Consider the following 21,457-nt stretch of genomic DNA (forward strand, 5'->3'; position numbering starts at 1 on the left):
CCAACCAAGTCAAAGTCAACAAAGTCAATACTAGTCAAACTTAGTCAAATCTAGTCAAATCTCAGAATTTAGACTTGCAATTCGGACCTGCAATCTTTGGACCTGTAATTTCACAGAGTATCCCCAAAACCTTTGCACGTGTGAGCAGAAGTAGGGCACAAAACATAAATTTCGCCTTCCTTCGACTTTGCTCTCTCTCTCTCTCTCCTTTGACTTTCGCTGAATTTTTTCTTGTTCTTGCACATAATTCGATGTGTATGAGTGAGTGAGTGGTTGGTTGACAAAGTGGTCAAGTTGGTCTCTATATATAGACATCCAGGAGGTCGAATAACTGCCTCTTCTAGGCCGACTTGTCCAGGGGGGCCGACTTGGCTTGTGGAGGACATTTTAACTCTTTTTGACTCAGGAAAAATAATTTTTCTTTTTCTTACAAGAAGTCCAGATGTTACTTTGACTCAATTACATTTCTTTGACTCAAGATAAATTTTCTTTTGACACAATAAACCCTATAAGCATGAAGAACATGCTTTGACTAGAAATAGAAATAATAATAATGATCATAATAAATGAATATAATAATTACATCAATAGTACATTTGAATTTCATTATGAAGACCGACACTAGTTGCGTTTTCAACAGCCTCTACGTTTAGAAATTTGTGCCCATTAAATTCTCAGTCAACCCCTAGAAATTCATGCTATCTTCCTCAAATTTAGCACACAACCTTTCTTGATTTTCGAGCGACTAATAACCTCAAAATTCACTCTAACAACCTTGAAAACTGCATTCTGACACCCTTGAACTTTGTGCACTGATACCCTCAAATTCTGTGCACAGAAAGTGTAATAGATTCCATCTAACAACCTTGAAAAGCATGCCTTTACTTCTTAGAAAAACATGCCCTGATAGCCTGCAATAAATGCTGACAGCCCCCTTGATTTTTTTTCTTAGATTGCTTAGAAATCCCACTGTCCTTTGCCTCAAATTTCGTCCCTGTTCTCTGTCTTGGAATTCATGCATATTGCTGTTGTATTCTACTGTCCTCCTGCTATACATTGTCCTTCTCATGCTGTGATAGCTCTCTTAGCCTCATTTTCTCCTCTTCTCCAAATCTCATGAAGAATGCATGCAAAATGGCGCCTATTTCCTCGAGTTTTCTTTTTGTTCTCTCATAATGAAGAGACACCTAACCCTAAGATCCAATGGCTGAGATTAGAGCTTACCCATTGAGATCAAGGGTGGGGATTTAATTTCTCATTGACCCATATGTCATTTTATCCCCTAAGTCCCCTTGTAATGTCCCTTTTCAAGAATAGAAGACTAGCTAACTAATTTAATTATTTAATGCCATCTCTAAGGTGATATTGAGTGATTAAATTAGTAAAAGTGAATATTAAGTGACTTAAAAATTAATTAAAGAATAAACCTTATAAAAAAGTCACTTTATTGAAAAAAGGAAAAGAACCCATGGTTTTTGGAAGACTTGGGTATCCTGACAACCATCATAATGAAAGGAAGGCAAAGGAACATTTGAGGACATGAAGATTTGGATTATATCATTATTGTGAGTTGGATTTGGGAGCTCTTGTAACTTACCATGTGAGGGGAAAAAGCTTGTATAGTTCCCATGTAATGTTCCAAAAAAGAAATAACAGTGATAAACAAAGCAAAATAGCATACAACACCAAAATATTTAAACAACAATCAAACACCCACAATTTACATTGGAGCTGCACCAAAATTCAGCCATTTTATTATATATGGAGAAGAGTACAATGCATGAAATGTGTGCACTTTAGCTTGCCAAAGCAAGCTAAACAATCCCAGGTGAGAAAGATGCTACTCAGATGTAGAGGAAAGGCTTCTCCTAAATGTTCTACGCTGGCCCTGGAAATTTTGCAACTGCTGGATGGAAGAAATCCCTGTTTGACCATCCAAAAGTGCTCAGAAAATTCTACCAAGTTAAGCTTGATCTCACCACCAAAAACGCAGTAAAACCCAGAAAGGGTTTGTTCAAATTTTACCACCACTCGAGACCCAGAATTTAAGCTCACTTGTCCTAACTGGCTGCCAAATAGTCCTGTTTTTTTGGGGCACCAAAACTCCAAAAATTCTACAAAATTAGGATTAGGATCCTAACCCCTGATTGACAAAACCCAGAAAGGAGTTGGGCTAATTCCGACCCTTTGTAACTACCCAATTTTTGGTGCTACGCTCTTCTTAGCAGAAGCTGTCCCCTACACATCAGATGCTAGATTTGGCACTTGGTTCTCCTCAATCTGCTGTAGAACTGCGCTGGATATTACCTCCGGAGAGGTGAGTGGATTTCCTTCCCAAAAACCCACACAAGCATGAAGTATTCAGCCCCACGAATTTTATCCAGTGTCACTACCGCACAGGCCCTAGAGTGGCATATTCGGCTCTCACAAAAGCTAAAACTTCCAGCCCTGAAAATCTCCACAAATGCTAGTCCAACCTGAGGGAAATTTCTGCTAAATTCTTAAGCCAAAATACCCCTTTTCTCTGGCCCAACTCAGTGGTACGATTTTGATCCCTGCGTCCTCCCTGGAAGTCGAATTGGCTGAGAAATGGGTTGAAAGGTACCACAATCTCCAACAACTTTACCTCCTTAGGGTGGCACTCGAAGTCCACCGAAAGAGAGGTTGGAATTACCGCTTGGGAATTCCTTGTGCTAAACAACACGGATTGTCTTGGCTAAGCAGCTCAAGAGAACTAGAGTTGATTTGTAAAAATGATCAAAGATTCCAAATGGAGGCCCCCAAACTCTATTTATAATTGTTGGCCCTCTCTCCCTTTGTGGTCCCCACCTTCCACTAATTCGCACCCCTTCCTTTCTCTCTCTCTTCTCACTAGTGCAAATTGCCACTTGGGTTGAATTTCTCTCTTGGTGGTACCCACTCTCCACTAAAGTTGCGATTTTCCTATTTCCTCCAGAGTCCCAATGCTGGAATTGCCTTCTCTTCCAAAAATTGTCTCTAATGCGAAAAATCAAAATTGGGGATATTACATCCTAGTTTTGGTGTTGAGAGACACACCCTAGCTGGTGGCGATTAGTTTAGGTGGTGAAAGCTTCCACCCTAGCTAGTCAAGAGGAAGAACCACTTCAAGTTATTCAGTGGTGCTTAGCAAGGAAGAGCGAGATTTTGGGAGTCACTGTTAAAAGGTTGAATCAACATACACTGCATTTAAGGGATTACATCCAAAGAAGGAATTTGAAAATGTTTCGAGTTATTTTTGCTTATCTATTTGTCAAGTTTCGTATTAAATTTGTTGTAATTGCCTTCTCAATATTAAATAAATAAAAGAGTTGGATTTTGTAGTTTATTGTTACAAGCTCTATGAATTTCTTGTTAAATTCTCTTGACAAATCATGGAATATATCTTTTGAATAATATCATTGTAAAATTTCTAGAAATTTTAATTAAATAAAAAAAGGATATTACACCCCTTTTCATTAATTAACTCAAAAGTCACTTTATGATTTTATGTCTCATAAAGTCACTTTAACTTTATTTCTCATAAAGTTAAGTCAAGGGGGTCATGTTAGGACACTTTTTTCCAGGCTAGACACCAAGCCTTAGGAACACTGGTCCTTGGTACACTTTTTCTAATAGGTGCATAGATCCTTGCAAAAGATCCTCATATTGATTGCTTTTGTCTATAGTTTGATGGTATTTTTCAAGGGGACAATTTTATCAAATTACACAAGTAGCCAACATAGGCTCACTTGGCTCACTTTTCTAGAGAAAATGTGAGTTTTTGTTAAGCTTGTAAGATACACTTGTCTATTTTTGGAATAATATTTCTTTTTTCCCCAAAGGAAAGTCTTATAGAATCCTTCCCTCTTCCACAAAATATCCAAATGGAGTGTGGCTAAATTGCCAGCGACAATAGGAAATTGTCAATGGTAATACCAAGGGACTGGATTGTTGAAGAAAAGTGTAAGTAGGTTCGGTATTTGTCAATGTAATTTTGATCTTTGTACTTATCAAGAAAAAGAAATATTATTTTTATAAAATTACATGAATGAGTTTCATGGTCATTCCATAGGTCTAGGAAAGTCAAAGAGTCAAGATTATGTTAAAGAGCTCTTTATGAGCATTTATGTAATGTACTTGTGTTAACCTAGTGTCAAGAAGCCCTCCAAGACAAGCACCATTCTTCATCAAGAACATCATGTCGACTTGCAAAAATAAATTAAACAATTAAAAGATGACATGTCGGCTCATATAGATGACACAACGCTTCACCTGTTCAAGTCGGCTCAATTATGGAGGACGAACTACTATAAATACCCAGCTAGGGTATCTGCAAAACTACATAACAAAATTTCAGACATCTCTGAAATTTCGCATGGGGTGTAGGATTGTAATTTCGGATGGGCTTAGGACTGAATTTCGGATGGATACAATGGTGCAGGAAGAACAAAACTGACATTTTTCTAAGATGATTCAAGGACTGTAATCTGAATTATAGGATGGATGGGATCCTCACACTTAGGATGACAAACAATGAAGCAATTACAGATACCACAGAAGTATAAGTCCCGGCATGAGTGAAAGGAAGAAGGTCTCGAATCTCTGTTTCAGAATACAATCATAATTTCGGCATCCCTTATGAAGAACTCTCACAAATATGTACACTATCTCAGCATACAAATTGTCTCGGTGTAATACTCCATCAATATGTTTTACATAGTCATGATCGTAAACCCTCCAAAGATAAGGTCATAATGAAGAACGATATGATGACCTTGTAGATACAGTGAAGATATCTATGGAAATGCAACAATGATGTTCTCAATAAGTTTAGCAGTGATCTAGATGAAGGAGCACTCATGGTGCAACAGTGATCTAGATGAAGAAGTAGTTTTGGTACAACTATGATGATAATCTTAGTAGTGACTTCAAAGAGGATTGGTGTCTTGGTCTTGGAGTGGCATAGTATGTCAAGGGTCAAGGTCTTGGTATTCATCAATTGGAATCTCTATAAGAAGAATTTTGTGCGGGTTTTCCTCTCCAAGAGGGAGAGGTTTTGGCCCTGGCAGAAAGCCAAATATCTTGTGTTCTTATCTCTTTGTTTTGGTAGCAGTTTGATGAAGGAAACACACACACTAATAATAAGAAGAAAATAAAGCTAAGATAAATTGTAAAAGCACTTCACAAATTGTTATCAAGTCTAGAAGAATCCTACTAATACTAAATGCCCTAGATTCTTCAACATGGTATCAAAGCTAAGGTGCTGAAGTCAAAGGAAGGGTAGTAAAAAGAGACATCAAAGCAAGGTTTAAGGGTTGAAGGATCAAGTCTACAACAAGCAGTCTACAACAACAAAGACTTTTTGCCTACTCAGCCTTCAACAGTCTATACTACTCACAGTCTCGGTACTATACTATTGAGATCTCGGTGCCACAATAGGATTAAGCAACCTCGGTCAAAGAATGAAGTTTTGATCACAAGTACTTAAAACTCGAGTTCATGATAACAATTTTCGATGCCATTCACAGTCTTAGTCTATACCATAGGGATCTCAATATAGAATGAAGGTGTTCGGTGATGGGTCTCTACTATAAAATGATCATCATGGCAAGAAACATCAAGACCCTATGGTTCTACACAATGCTGCAAGATTCCATAATCCACTTATGTGATAGCAAGACAGTGCCATGTCAAGTTCATCAACAGTTTGCTAATCATAAGAATCAGATGTAGAAGGCGAAGAAATCTGAAGACAAGAAGGCAAGCTTCATATCATTTCATCAAGGATCTCATCTGAAGGAAGCATCAATGCATCTGCTTCAACCATCTTTAAAGCAATCAAGGTGAAGATTTCATCTTCACATGACAGGTAAGTATCTTTTCAATTTATATATTTGGTTAAATGACTTCATGATTGCAAGGACATCTATAGGTTGGATGGGTCAACAGGATTCCTTGCATGAGGAAAGAGGATAGACATAATCCTCTAAGTAGCTGAAGTCATTAAACATATCAATAGGTCTCCTATGAATTTATGGAAAGGGATGCTCATGAAAGATCCCCTCACATAACAATATTGGAGACATCAAAGTGATGTAGGTGATAAACTCATTCTCTAAAGATGCAATGAAGGTGGTCATATGGAATCTATTCTTCATGAAAGTAAAAAGAGATGTAGGATATCTTCATAAGATCCTATCTACAAGATCTAGGGAGGAAGATAATCATCATCATTCTAACTGATAGGCAAGGTAACAAATGTCCATGAACAAGAAGGTTACATCATTTAACATCTTGTGGTCTTTATGCTAAACAGAGAAAGACAAGTTGATGACAAAAATATTGAAGGTTAAAAGAACTCAACCATGTGTTGAAAGGGAAGGCAAGGTTGGTCCTCAAACGAGATAGAATAAGTATAGCTAAGATTCAATGCTATAAAAAGATTTGGAAGCTCATATCACTGAAAGATGGAGAAAGCTGAAGAAAAGGGCCAAGGAAAGAGGGAGTAACAAATCACTCCTATGAGTAAGATAGTATCCCTCACAAAAGGGTCTTGTCATAAGCTCCTAAATCTTGTGTTATAAGATATGACAATGATAATAAGATGCATCATGGCATCATGAAAGCATTAGAAACAAGAGTTCGTGACATCACTATGAGAATCATAAAGGACAAAATCCATGACAGACAAACATGTAGGGTATATAGCTCTTGGGAACCTCAGTGGACATTGAAGAAAAGAGTCATCTAAGGCTCATCATACATCATAAAGGAAACATCTGCCAGTTGGGGATATACAAGATCCTCAAAATTCTCTAATGGAATCCTCATCGAAGGGTTCTCTACTCTAGAGAGGAAGTAAGTGTTTCAACAAGATTTCCAACCTAAAGAAACTCTGATTGAAAGCTATGGAATGTGTGAGGAAGGAAGAGATCGTGAGATATGCAACCATGATGAAGGCAATCAACATCCAAAAGACCAAGAAGATTTGACTAGGAAATCTCCCAGAAAGATATGAAAACTCTAATGAAAGTCTGAATAGAATGAAGACCCTTGATAATGGATATCTTTGGGAGATGTGACAATATGTGTGCAGGATGTTGATACCTACAAGAATATGTCATGATGAAGAGCCATCTTGTAAGGTATGATTTAATTTAATATAATGTTTTAATTTCTTGAATAATATCTGGATAAGTTCATGTAGGGTTACTAGAACAAGACTTGTAAGTACAAGTGCAACCAACGTTCATGCGATGGATGGAAATTCTTGAAAGAAGCATGGAGAGAAAAGAAGTAGCCATATGAAGAAGGTTCTAGATTACCAAGAAGGCCACTTTCCATGAAGAAAGGAATGACATGACAAACTAAGAAGGAAAGTGATTGATGGTTGTTACCCTATAAGGAAGAAGGTCAAGTAAATTTCATGACATCAAGGAGAGAAGTTGATAAAGCAGTTGAAGGACCCACAAAGAAAACGTTGCTGATATATGGAAAAGTCCCTAGCTAAAAGGGAGCTTTGACAGGTCCCTGATCAAGAGGGAGTTTGAATTAAGATCACCCTTGATTACAAAGGAGTGACAATTGTGTTTTTTCCATGTCATGTGTCATGCACTAGACCAGGACTAACAACTGTAAGTCTAGATGAAGGCCATGAATGGAAATGTAGACACATAATAGACACAACATTCTTGTCTTCACCTGGGAAGAAAGAATGGGAGGATTGGGTAATCATTTGGCATTCGATACTCTTTGAAGATGTGTAGGGCATCCAAGGTAAGAGCAGGCAAGAGGATCGATATTCGAGCACTAGGAAGATAAGAATAGTCTTAGAAGGTCATACTCAATGAACACTCGGGTGGGTATGTACCTTGAGAGACAATGATGAAGGTGTCTATAAATCATTGGTCTCGCCAGCATTGTAGCTCATGGTCTCGTGGAGAGATGGAGCTGTTAGCCAAGGCCTTGCACTATGACAATGATGATTGATGTGATGCTATACAGATGGGATTACCAATCCGATTCTTCTTATGAGAAATTATTCAGATTGAGAATAACCAAGTACCATTCTAAATACCTCCCTAGTTAAGAGGGAGTGTTGAAGAAAAGTGTAACTAGTTTCGGTGTTTGTCAATGTAATTTTGATCTTTGTACTTATCAAGAAAAATAAATATTATTTTTATAAAATTATATGAATGAGTTGCTTGCTCATTCCATAGGTCTAGGAAAGTCAAAGAGTCAAGATTATGTTAAAGAGCTCTTTATGAACATTTATGTAATGTACTTGTGTCAACCTAGTGTCAAGAAGCCCTCCAAGACAAGCACCATTCTTCATCAAAGAAGACTACAAGCAAAACGATGAAGAGAACATCATGTCGGCCTGCAAAAATGAATTAAACAATTAAAAGATGACATGTCGACTCATATAAATGACACAACGCTTCACCTGTTCAAGTCGGCTCAATTATGGAGGACGAACTACTATAAATACCCAGCTAGGGTATCCGCAAAACTACAAAACATAATTTCAGATATCTCTGACATTTCGCATGGGGTGCAGGACTGTAATTTTGAATGGGCTTAGGATTAAATTTCGGCTGGGTACAGTGGTGCAGGGAGAACAAAACTCACATTTTTCTAAGATGATTCAAGGACTGTAATCTGAATTACAGGAAGGATGGGATCCTCACAGTTAGGATGACAAACAGTGAAGCAATTACAGATGTATACCACAAAAGTATAAGCCTTGGCATGAGTGAAAGGAAGAAGGTCTCAAATCTCTATTTCAGAAGACAATCATAATCTTGACATCCCTTATGAACAACTCTCACAATGATGTACACTATCTCAACATACAAATTGTCTCGGTGTAATACTCCAATATGTTTTACATATTCATGATCATAAACCCTCCGAAGATAAGGTCATAATGAAGAACGATATGATGACCTTGTAGATACAGTGAAGATCACTATGGAAATGCAATAGTGATGTTTTCGGTAAGTGCAATAGTGATCTAGATGAAGGAGCACTCATGGTGCAACATTGGTCTAAATGAAGAAGCCGTTTTGGTACAACTATGATGATAATCTCAGCAATGACTTCAAAGAGGATTGGTGTCTTGGTCTTGGAGTGGCATAGTATGTCAAGGGTCAAGGTTTTGGTATTTGTCAATTGGAATCTCCATAAGAAGAATTTTGTGCGGGTTTTTCTCTCCAAGAGGGAGAGGTTTTGGCCCTATTAGAAAGCCAAACATCTTGTGTTCTTGTCTCTTTGTTTTGGTAGCAGTTTGATGAAGGAAACACACACTAATAATAAGAAGAAAATCCAGCTAAGAAAAATTGTAAAAGCACTTCACAAATTGTTATCAAGTCTAGAAGAATCCTACTAATACTAAATGCCCTAGATTCTTCAACATGGATCAGATTTGAACTTATGAGCTATGGCCTCCCCATCAGCAACATGCCTTGGAAAGATTGTTCAAATGAGTGAGCTAATGGTTGGGGCTTTATATATATTTCCATGGAAAATCTCATGGGATCCCCCCTTATTCCTTAGTGTTATGATTATCTCTAAAATATGCACTTCAAAAGACAATTCCAATTATCAAGTACAATGCCCCACACAACTTGAGGATGTCACCGATTGTTATCTTGGTGATTGTCCTCTTAAATTTACGTCGACTCTACTTTGGCAGAAAGGGGTGCCCCTATTAAGACTACAAATTTGTCCTTTAAATACTGAAATAATAACCGCAAAACGATAATGTTTTTGTCTTTTAAGATAAAATGTGAAAATCCTAGCAAGACCTAGTGCCTATTGATGTTTGTAGCTTGGGCAGGTACTTCTACACAGGTGTGAGTGTCTAGGTGCACAAAAGTTGCCTAAAGTCTCTTTAGACCCTTTCTCTAGTGTGAACAAGGTGTTTTTGTAACTTAGCCTAAGTTAGACTTAGGAAAAGCGCATAATTATTATGTTGGCTTATTGAGGTAAAGTAAACTTAGGAAAAGTAAAGTAAATTACTTTAGTGAATATGTTTTAATCTCAACACTTGATCTTAAGTGAGGTGATATCTAATCTCGACTGTCAATCACTTTGAAGATTAGGGTTAGGGATTTAGATTAATATAAAGTTATAAAAACAAGGCTAGGGAGAAGTAGAAGACACCATACAACAACACAAGATTAAGAGAGGAATCTCAATGAGTGTGTTGGGTTGTAGGAAGGGGCAGTAAGGAGATCTAAATAAGGATGGTTTACGCCGATGAACCACACTGGTTGGTTCGAAACGCGTCGACAAAGGTCTTTCTATATGTGATTTACGCCGAAGCTCTTCTTATAACTATTATGGATCACAGAAGCCTCAATTCAACAAAGGATGGTTTAATCAATTGGATTAGATCTAGTGTTGTATGTAATTCTTCAGTTGAGCCATTTTCCCAGGAAGGGAGCTCATGTAAGTTCAAAATTTTAATGGAGAACTAATTGGGCAGAATTTGTTATGTCATTTTTTTGATTGAGATTGGTAAATTTGCTTCCACCGAATTTATTTTGTTAATACCCTAGTCGTGCTTTTATTCAGTAGACATAAATTTGCTCGGAACTAATTGCTAGATTGCAAGGGTAAGAAAATTAACATGGTATCAGAGCATAAACCCTAAGATACGATCTCTGAATCATAGGTGCCAGATTCGTACTAGATCACTGAAGCCAGGTTCTGCAACAATTGTACGAGCAATTTTTTGTTTAGGAGGAGGTCGAAGAAATTGATTGTACGACTTAACTGTCTCTGAAGCAATTTTTTTTCTTCTAAAGAACAGGGGGTCGAAATTACTTTCAAGAACGATTTAAAAAAAATAAAAAAAGATAAAGAGGTGGTTGGACGACTGGTGGTGCTGCTAGCTGTAGTGGTCGACAACCGTGGCCGTTAGAGCTGCTGCCAAGGCTATGAAGCGGGTTGAGAGGTTGGCGAGGCAGCTGTTGAATCAGTTGGACAGGCTGCTGGCATGAAGAGAGGCGAGGACATCAGATAGTTGGACGTGGGTGAAACGACAAAAGTTGGTCGGGGCCGAGGATGTTCTAACTACTGTTTTGATTGAAACATAGTCATGAATGATAGATCCAGTCACTGCCTTAACGGAAGCCTATTGCTGTCACTCTAACGCTGTCATAGAGGAGAAGACATTGGCATTGCTATGTGCTAGGCCGTAGGCCATAGCACTATAGCTAGCCACCTTGGTCTTATGATGAACGTTGTAACATTATAGACAACATAGTATATGACTACAGGGTGCATAGTGTAGCATAGTGAACATAGTAGCAGTGATGGGTATAGGATGCATAGTGCAACATAGTGCACATAGTAGCAATGATGGATATTGGCCACAGTGATGGTGCAACATGGTGTAGCTCAGTGATACTTGACATAATGATGGTGCAACATGGTGTAGCTCAGTGATACTGGACATAGTGATGGTGCAACATGGTGTAACTCAGTGATGATGGACATAGTGATGGTGTAGCATGTGTCGCTCAATGATGCTGGACATAGTGATGGTGCAACATGGTGTAGCTCAGTGATGCTGGACTTAGTGATGGTGCAGCATGGTGTAGCTCAGTGATGGTGCAGCATGGTGTAGCTCAGTGATGCTGGACATAGTGATGGTGCATCATGGTGTAGCTCATTGATGCTGGACATAGTGATGGTGCAGAATGGTGTAGCTTAGTGATGCTGAACATAGTGATGGTGCAACATGGTGTAGTCTAGTGATGCTGGACATAGTGATGATGTAACGTGGTGTAGCGCAGTGATACTGGACATAGTGATGGTGCAACATGGTGTAACTCAGTGATGTTGGACATAGTGATGGTGCATCATGGTGTAGCGAAGTGATGCTGGACATAGTGATGGTGCAACATGGTGTAGCTTAGTGATGCTGAACATAGTGATGGTGCAACATGATGTGGCTCAGTGATGCTGAACATAGTGATGGTGCAACATGGTGTGGCTCAGTGATGTTGGACATAGTGATGGTGCAACATGGTGTAGCTCGGTGATGCTGGACATAGTGATCGTGCAACATGGTGTAGCTTAGTGATGTTGGACATGGTATGATGGTGAAACATGGTGCCGCACAGTGATAGGCACAACATGGTGATGGAGTCACCTTGGAGAATCAGTTGAAGCATCATGTCTTCAACTAAGTCCAGCTACCTCATGTATCATTTTCTTAGAGATGATCTCTGCTCTTATTATGACAAGTCAAAATGTTGACTTCTGATGTATATGCTCTCTCTCTCTTTCTGCTGAACTATTGAAGAACATATAAGAAGAATTGATCAAGGGTTTCCCCACATTTGGGTTTGTCCCTGACTAGCGCCACATCTTGCGTCCTCTTGTCTTGGCTTGTCTTCTGCAATCTATATTTATGTTCTATCTCCAATTTACTTTAGTGCTAATGTGATTGCTAATTTGGAAAAGATATTGAGCTAACTGTGAAATTTGAAATAAATTGCTCTAAGCACAGAACATACCTAAAAATTAACATGGTATCAGAGTTGAGGTGAAGACAAAGCCCAAGCAAGTGTGAAAGAGCAATCACCAGAGACAGTTGGGAAAAGACAAAAGGATCAATGGATTCCTAATCCCTCTTCAAATTCACCAAGGGTGAAGTTGAAGCAGAGAATATTATCCAGGTAGCGCAGCGAAAGCTTCTAATGACCTACAGATAACTTCAAAGGGAAGTCCGGATCTAAGGGTGGAAGGAAAGGCAGATGCCTTACAATAAGTTCGACCATTATGTGAAGGAGTGTCCAAATAGCAGGGACACATCACTTGATGAAGATGACAATCATTCCAGGGACATCTTCAATGATCGGAGGAATGACAGGTAATGGAGGTCATCAAGGAAACGACCGACTCTTCAAATAAAGCAAGGGACCCCAGGTATGAAGAATCAAATGTTGTTTCTGATAAGATAAAGAAGCGTTATCTTGTATTGGCCCTCTCCTTCAAAATCTTTGGGAATTTGGCTTATTGATTGTAGTGCTTCAAAGCACTTCAACGAATAAAAGGGTGCTCTCTCTAATTTGGTAGAGATGGAAACAATCATGGGATTATACTTGGAGTTGATGCCACCTATCCCAGAAGGGGTGTAGGGAATGTCACCCCTCAATTGAATGAGGGTAATTCGATTCATTTTCAAAATCTCTTTTATGTACCTGATCGCAAGAAGAACCTGGTGTCCATTTCGACAATGGAAGTCAAAGGTTTCAAGGTGGCATTCATCAATGGAAAGGTACATGTTTGAAAATGGAATTTTCAAAGATGCTTTTGAGTTCAGGGTTGGCAATTTGTATCAAGTTGCAGGATGGTCCATTGGGGATCATATCAATTGACATATCTCATCTATTGCACCAAAGGTCTACTTATTATAGGACCCTACCCGATGTGAGTCAGATGGTGACTAGGATGCCTAAATTCAAAAAAAGCATGAAGGTACATGTCTGAGATGTAACGAAGGAAAATCTTACAAGGGGACCATTCCCCTCATGTAGCAGGTCCACAGGGACAACCGAGGGGTTTGAGATTCATGATCGGGAATCTCATGTATGTAGGTGGAAGAAAGCCCTCTATAGCAAAACATCCCGGGCTTAGTATGAGAGGAATGATAGTTGTCTGATGAAGCTGAGATTCACTAGGAGTGAAGCCGATCCAAACCTTTGCTTGAAGGTTGTGGATGATAGACCTCTCATACTGACACCTTCTGAGGACGACCTCTTTCTGACAGGTGCAGACCCTGTCATTTGCAGAAGTAAGAGGGAGTTGGATTCCGGATTTGGAATGGTAAACTGCAAGCCCGTGACTGCCTCGATGGAGCCTAACTTTCAGAAGTTATGTGATAGTGATGCCAGACCAAATTTGGGAAATGCCTTTGAGTTTCATAAACTCATTCGCATTGATGTTCTCGATGAACTTCCGTCCGGAAGTATGTTTTGTAGTTAGCATGATGAGCTCATATATGGTTGAGCCTCATTGGATTGGTGCCATGAATCTTTTGAGATATCTTTGGGGCACAATCTCTCATGGATTGAGATACACTGTGGAATTTGTGAAACATCATGATTATTCGAATGCTGACTGGGCAGGCAATGTGGAGGATCGCTAGAGCACTTCTGAGCGCTGGTTCTCTTTGGGTCTACTTCGATATCCTGGATGAGCAGGAAGCAGAAGTCGGTTGCTATAAGCATCGTTGAGACCGAATACATAGCTACGAGTATGACTTCGTGTGAAGCTGGCTGGTTGCGGAAGCTCTTCAATGAGCTGTTTGTACACAGGATGGATACCACTGTGATCTTCTGTGTCAACCAAGGGGGGATTCGATTGTTGAGGAATCCCGTATTCTATGATTGCTCCAACATATAGACATCAGATACTACCTTATCTAGGATATGGTACGTTGATGAGCGAGGAGGCTCCATCGCATTGAGACTGATGTATAGGTCGCAGACATTTTTTCGAAGCTCGGGGAAAAGTCAAATTTGTGACTTTCCCGAATGACTTGGAGTCGTTGAGAGACCCTCTTATGAGGGTCCTGCATGATGCATGCATTGAGCTCTGGGAGCTTCCGGGGGCTTGGGGTACTTCTTGGAGCAACAAGCGACCATAGGGCGACTCACCCTCCCCTAATGGTGTGCTGTGTACAGGGTGAATGGCTCAACCTTCCCCTGTGATACCCTGTGGCGACTTAGGGACAGGATGAGTGGTTCTCCTGTTGAGTCATCCTATCCATGCAGTCTGGGACTCATGGGAAGTACCTCTCATCTGGCCAATGAGCAGGGAAATGGGGTTAGGGACCATAGTAGTACTATCAATGGACGCATCGTTGTATTTATCGTACTTCCTATGCTAGGATGATCTCCATTGATCTGGGATCAGTATGAGGGGTTTGAGACACTCTCTTTTGATATTGATCTAGGATCAATTGGAATTGACTTCGGGTTAGTAAGAGTGATATGACTCACTCTCTTGGAATTGATCTGAGATCAGTAAGATTGGTATGACACACTCTCTTCACATGGAACTGACTTCGGGTCAGCAGAAAATGGTATGAGACATTCTCGATTAATTCTTCTTCTTCATGGTTCAGTAGAGTAGAGCCGAGAAGAGCTCAGTAGAGCATAGCAAAGCATAGCAGAGTTCAGCAGAGTAGAGCCGAGCAGTGCAGGTCATAGTTGGCAGAGATAGTACAGTCTGGCCGATGGATCACCGGATGGAGTTCTCCCTAGTTTAGAGGGAGTGTTAAAATTCGCAACTAGGGCCAAACTCCATGTGGGTCATCTTATTTATGGAAACTAATATTTTTCTTGGATTCCTCTCATTGAGAGGTGTAGGATTGATCTAAAGATCACCCGATTTCGATAAGTATTCATGGAGATATGCATTTATTTGTGTGATGGGACAATTCGTCAAGGTTGACCAGCAACCAAACTACCCCCGCTTGTGCTCCACGTTTTAGTATAAATACAAGTGCCTAGCAAAGACACAACTCACTTGAGATCTCTTCTTCTCCACTCGTTTTGGGTTTTAGTGGAGAGAAGAATCCCTAAGTGGAAACGCTGTCTTAGAAGAGTGTTCTACACATGAAATGCCCTCATTGTTATGGAAGGAATGCTCTCACACCTAAACGCTGTCTTAGAAGAGTGTTCTACACATGAAATGCCCTCGCTGTTATGGAAGGAATGCTCTCACACCTAAACGCTGTCTTAGAAGAGTGTTCTACTCATGGAATGCCCTTGCTGTCATGGAAGGAAAAACCCTCATCCTACACACAGTGATGAAAAGTATAGAAGGAATGCTCTCACACTTAAACACTGAGATAAAGAAGCCACACCTTCAGCTATCCTTAACGCTGTTCTAAGTAAGGATGTTCTAACTGCTGTTTTGATTGAAACACAATCATAAATGATAGATCCAATCGCTGTCTTAATGGAAGCCTATTGCTGTCACTCTAATGCTGTCATAGAGGAGAAGACATTGGCATTGCTATGTGCTAGGCCACAGGCCATAGCAGTATAGCTAGCCACCTTGGTCTTATGATGAATGCTGTAACATTATAGATAGCATAGTATATGACTATAGGATGCATAGTGCAACATAGTGCACACAGTAGCAGTGATGGGTATAGGATGCATAGTGCAGGATAGTGCACACAGTAGCAGTGATGGGTACTGGACATAGTGATGGTGCAACATGGTGTACCTCAGTGATACTGGACATAGTGATGGTGCAACATGGTGTAGCTCAGTGATGCTGGACATAGTGATGGTGCATCATGGTGTAGCTTAGTGTTGCTGGACATAGTGATGGTGCAGCATGGTGTAGCTTAGTGATGCTGGACATGGTATGATGGTGCAACATGGTGCAGCCTAGTGATAGGCACAACATGGTGATGGAGTCACCTTGGAGAATCAGTTGAAGTAGCTTGTCTTCAGTTGAGTCCAACTACCCCATGTATCATCTTCTTAGAGATGATCTCTACTCTTATTATGACAAGTCAAAATGTTGACTAAAGATGTATATGCTCTCTCTCTCTCTCTTTCTGCTGAACAATTGAAGAACATATAAGAAGAATTGATCAAGGGTTTCCGCACATTGGGGTTTGTCCTTGGCTAGCACCACATCTTGTGTCCTCTTGTCTTGGCTTGTCTTCTGCGATCTATATTTATGTTTTATCTGCAATTTACTTTAATGCTGATGTGATTGCTAATATGGAAAATATATTGAGCTAACTGTGAAAATTGAAATAAATTGCTCTAAGCACAAAACATAGCTAAAATTAACGTTGGTGGTCACGATTCACCTAAAACTAAAAAATTATCTCTCTTTTCACCTCCACTTTTTGCCCCGTGAAGGATAAGAAGGCTTCTCTAGGGCTCGGTGCGAATTCCAATAGAGGAGGAATTTTTTGAATTTGGCTTCGATAGAAATCTTACTTTGTGTCTCCTTTAAAGGTGCTCAAGTTTTGGTGGAATTCCCATAGTGAATTCTCCATAATTTTTGATGCCCTAGTTGTCACATCAAGAGGGAACCCTAGAAGCTAATTCTTCAACTTGAGGATTCTTTGTAGGCAATCTCTTCAGTACTTGGTGAAGTAAATCATTCATTGCCTTTCCTCTTGCGTACCTTGACCTTGGATGCATATATATCTCGTGTCAACTCTCAACCCTATGTCTTTTGTAGTTCCTTCTCCAAGGGGTTTTTCATTGAAAGTCTTTATAGCTTCTCCCAAAGGTTGCACCTTTGTTGAATGTTTCCATTGAATAAGCTACCTTGCCTCACTTCAAGCCTATCATAGAGACATTTATCATGAGTAATATTGGGGACTGCTCCTGTCGCTGAAATTCCGAGAAGAGTAGGGGACTTAGGTTGCGGTGACAGTGGGCCTTTGTCCTGAGTGCTGTTGTGCCCTCTAGCTTCTGCCTCTTTACACGGCCTGCTAGTTTGTGCAGCAACAGGGTGCTGGTGTATGGATGACCCTTGTTTGTTTGGTGATGGACATGCACATCTCATTAAATGCTGATGCCTTGGAGCCTTGCGTGTTGACGACATCATCTTGGAGCTTGACATATGTCTTTTTGGAGTATAGCACTCTTTTAGTCCCATTGACATACTTTTTGTGGTTATCTGTTGGATATTAATGAAATTATCTTATTTTACCTTTATTTATCGGCAATATTTTTTTCAATATGTGTCAAAGCATTAGATGCCCAGAGATTGTGATAGGGACCATGTTAGATCAAAAAATCCCATCAAAGACTATGGACACTGGACAAGGATGAAAATGTGCAAAGTTGTGAGATGAAGGGCCTTGAATTAAAAATGAGATGAAGAATGAAGAATGTGAAAGGAATGTTAATGCTATTTCAAAACAGATATTTTAAATTAATAAATTTTTCTTAAAGTTGCACTTAGGAGAACATTGAAAAAGTAAAACAACAAAACCGAGGTGGCTATTACATATGTTTTTCAGAGAGAAAAGATTATCTGGCTATGCTTGTTGATTGATTGTTATATTGTTTCTACTTGCCTTCTGTCTACTGATCTGCCCATATACTTGACCAGATTTTTGTTTATTGCTCGGCTGATCTTTGTCATGGTTGGTCAACTCTGTTGCTTGATTGGGTTGTGCTATGGTTAACCTATTATCATTGGGCAATTTTTATTGTCATGGTTGTATCCTTTCTAAGCCAGTCAAACATACTTAGGCTGTCAGCCTGTCTAATAAGAGTTGCTTGAGTGGCATCGCCTCTTGTTGTAAGTGGATTAGCAAGCCTTACACTACGTAAATGCATATTTGAGAGATGCTTGGGATATATTATTGTACCCAGAAGACTTTACAAATGGAAATTCAACACCAGGTTTAAGGCAATTGGCCTGTATTGTTTAGCCAATAGCTTTAAGGATATGTGGCCTAGGCCTGGAATAATGTATGAAGTTGACAGAAACCGAATTTTTGAATATTCATCATTGTAAATACATACAAATGACAAGTACATTTGTTCTGCTCCTGTCCAGCTAAATTACGCTTACATCTGCATTTTTGTTTTTATATAGGTTGTATGTTGCAATTGACACATTGCTGAAACCATTGTATATTAAGTATTTGATCTTCTTTTTGATAATTTAATTGAATATTAAGCTGTTCTTAATGTTCGTACAATTGCAATCGCTGATTAATTTTGATGTATTGATAGGAGTTCAACTGACTGGACAGATCAGAGAGCAAGAGCATATCTATGAGGAACGCTTTCAGATGACTTTTAATCTAACTGACAAGGTATACAGATCTTCAAATTGGAATCATATTTCTGATTGATACTACAATTCCAGTTTCCAACATTAAACAGTCATATAGGATGGAGTATAGCTATGTGAATGCATTTCTATACATTTTACTTTTGGTCAGGGTTGGCCACATGTTTGCTTATGACATTTACAACTTCAACTGCCTACAAGTAGTGTGAAAATAATTTATCAAATGAGTTGACGATGGTTCAAGTTGTGATTTACTATGGTTGATGTCAAGACAGTGTGGCATGGTACCCTGGCCTTGTCATCATTATTTATCCAATGTTGTATGTATAATTGTCCTAGTCGTCTAGGTTGATCTGGTCTTCTGTGGTCATGTGTTCTTGTAATGTATGAGTCAATCTTGCATAAAATAATGGATATTTTAATGAAAATTGTATTGAGTTGGCTGGTAATAGTGGGTTTTTATTAAGTCGGTTAGAGTTGGCTAATATCTGTTGTAAGATTTCTGTCTTAATGACAGCGATTTATCAGTTGGCTTGTGGTCTGGCTTAATGAAGTAACCATTAGCAAATACTGTGGCTATCTCACTAAGGATTTCAGTGCTCCATGGTGCAAATGTCCCATATGCCTGTGCCATAGCTCCCCAGAGTCTCGGCCCTGCTCACACCCTCCTTGCTGCTACTCAAGGCGGCAGCTATCTCAAACTGCAGCCTGTAGAGGTTATTCACCCTCATACCATTCTACTTCATAGCTCCAGAATTTAAGGGCTTATGTAGGCCTTTCCTCTGCTGAAAATGACCTCATAACCCTTGTCCTTTAGGGCTGAAACAGAAACAGGGTTCTTTTTAAGGCCTGGAACATAGAGGACATCCTTGAGATGAAGAGGGTTACCGGATTACCTCTCAAATCTGACAGTACCCACGGCATTGGTTTTTGGAATTTCTAAGTCTAGCTGTTAGAAACCCTTCATGTACTTTTCTGATTTATTTTTGCCTACTTGTTCTGATTAATTAATAAGTTATTTACCATGTAAATACTGAAAATAAATACAAGTACATGCTCAACACATTATAGATCATCAACTGAAGGAAACAAAACAAGCACGCAAGTGACACCGTTGTTTTTGGACCAATGTCCAGGAAAAACCCAATGTGGGAAAACCGGTGCAGCTATATGAGGGTTTTATTATTATGCAGTTTCTGAATACAATTTGGGTGCCAAAACCGGCTCACCCAACAGAGAATAATCTCGGTAGTAGTACCTCTCTACTCGGAAGCAGATATTCCGGTTGAAACCTTGGATAAACACTCCGACAGCTCCCAGCTCCAATTTGCCCCATGAAAACCCCAACGTCAGCCTCTAGGGACTACGCCAGCCCTTTCTGGCCCAGTGTATGCCCAATGTTGCCCTATCTTGCCCTGTGTCAGCCTCTGGAGGCACTGTGTCAACCCTTAGAGCCTCTGCGTCACCCACTCTGGCTCTCTGAGGCACTGCGCAGCTCCTCGCTGCCTCTGCGTGAACCCTGGCTTGCTCTGCATGAACCTCTGGTTGGCTCAACATCCCTCTCTCTCGGCTTTGACGCTGATCCTCTAGGTACCATCTCTGCCTCCCTGCTTCTGTATTCACTGCCCCTCATCTGCAACTCTGATCACTTTTTCGACTTCCTCAGCAAACCCTGCCCCAGAAAATCGAAATCTTGATCAACTTGGTGTGTTCTCCAAGTGACCCTGAAGCCTCCTTTTATACTTTTATTGTTGATAATTCAACGACCGAGATTAAGTCCCTAATCAACGGCTAAGATTAATTCTAGCTTGATCCATGATTTTTGGACCATTCTAACACAGTTTTATATTAATACATATTAATATTTTATTTTCCCTAAGTTTAGACTTAGGGACTCCATTAAAAATATTAATTATTTTAATATCTCTCAAACTATTTAGAATCCGCCCAAACTATTTCTGGGTATTGGAGATCTCATGTGCCTTAGCCTCTCCACCAAGTTTCTAGGCTAGAGCACATCCGATGCTACCCCAAATCAACATTGGTCAAGTACATGCCACCATCTCCTAGCTCAATGTGAAACTGGATGTCCTTCTTCGTCAATTGGTTGAAATATTCCTTGTTTCCAGTCATATGGTTGGATGCTCCGCTGTCAATGTACCATATGCTGTCGGCTACAAAGCTTGTCATGCAAGTTATGAGCGAGAACTCCTTCTCAATCTTAGAATTGAACTCGTCCACTTTTGCCAAAGTTGCCACTTGGTGCTTATTGGACCCCTTCTTCCTCTTTGGACACTTGGTGGCGTAGTGTCTAACCTAATGGCACTGGAAGCATTTTATTTTGCTGAGATCCTTCCCTTTCTTGCGTTTGGAGCTAGACTCGACCCCTCTTGCCTTTGCCCTTGCCCCCTTTGCCATCTAGGGCAAAGTTCTCCTCTTCCTCATGCTTAACATGACCTCTAGAGCTAGCTTGCCGCCAAATCTCCTCTTGAACACAAGCACCCCACAACAACTCCCAATTTAGAAGCTTCTCTCTACCACTCATTGCGTCCTGGAAGTTGTCCCATGATTTGTGAAGCCCTAACAATGCAAGGCTCACCAAATCTTCTTCAGGTACTCTCTCCCATACCGACCAACTTGT

The 21,457-nt window shown here is 39.9% G+C and overlaps 1 protein-coding gene across 1 annotated transcript in view; it reads left to right on the forward strand.

Annotated features, from left to right (window-relative positions):
• GCS1 (glucosidase 1) overlaps window positions 1–21,457 on the forward strand; it is a 450,551-nt gene that overhangs the window by 70,473 nt on the left and 358,621 nt on the right. Inside the window, exon 9 of the mRNA XM_089385790.1 lies at window positions 18,756–18,838. Coding sequence (XP_089241916.1) covers window positions 18,756–18,838 — 83 coding nt within the window. The remainder of the gene's footprint in view (window positions 1–18,755; window positions 18,839–21,457) is intronic.

This window comes from Pinus tabuliformis, chromosome Q (genome assembly GCF_031772625.1).
Source record: "Pinus tabuliformis cultivar Carrire ecotype Pingquan chromosome Q, CPIR1, whole genome shotgun sequence".
Classification (NCBI taxonomy): domain Eukaryota; kingdom Viridiplantae; phylum Streptophyta; class Pinopsida; order Pinales; family Pinaceae; genus Pinus; species Pinus tabuliformis.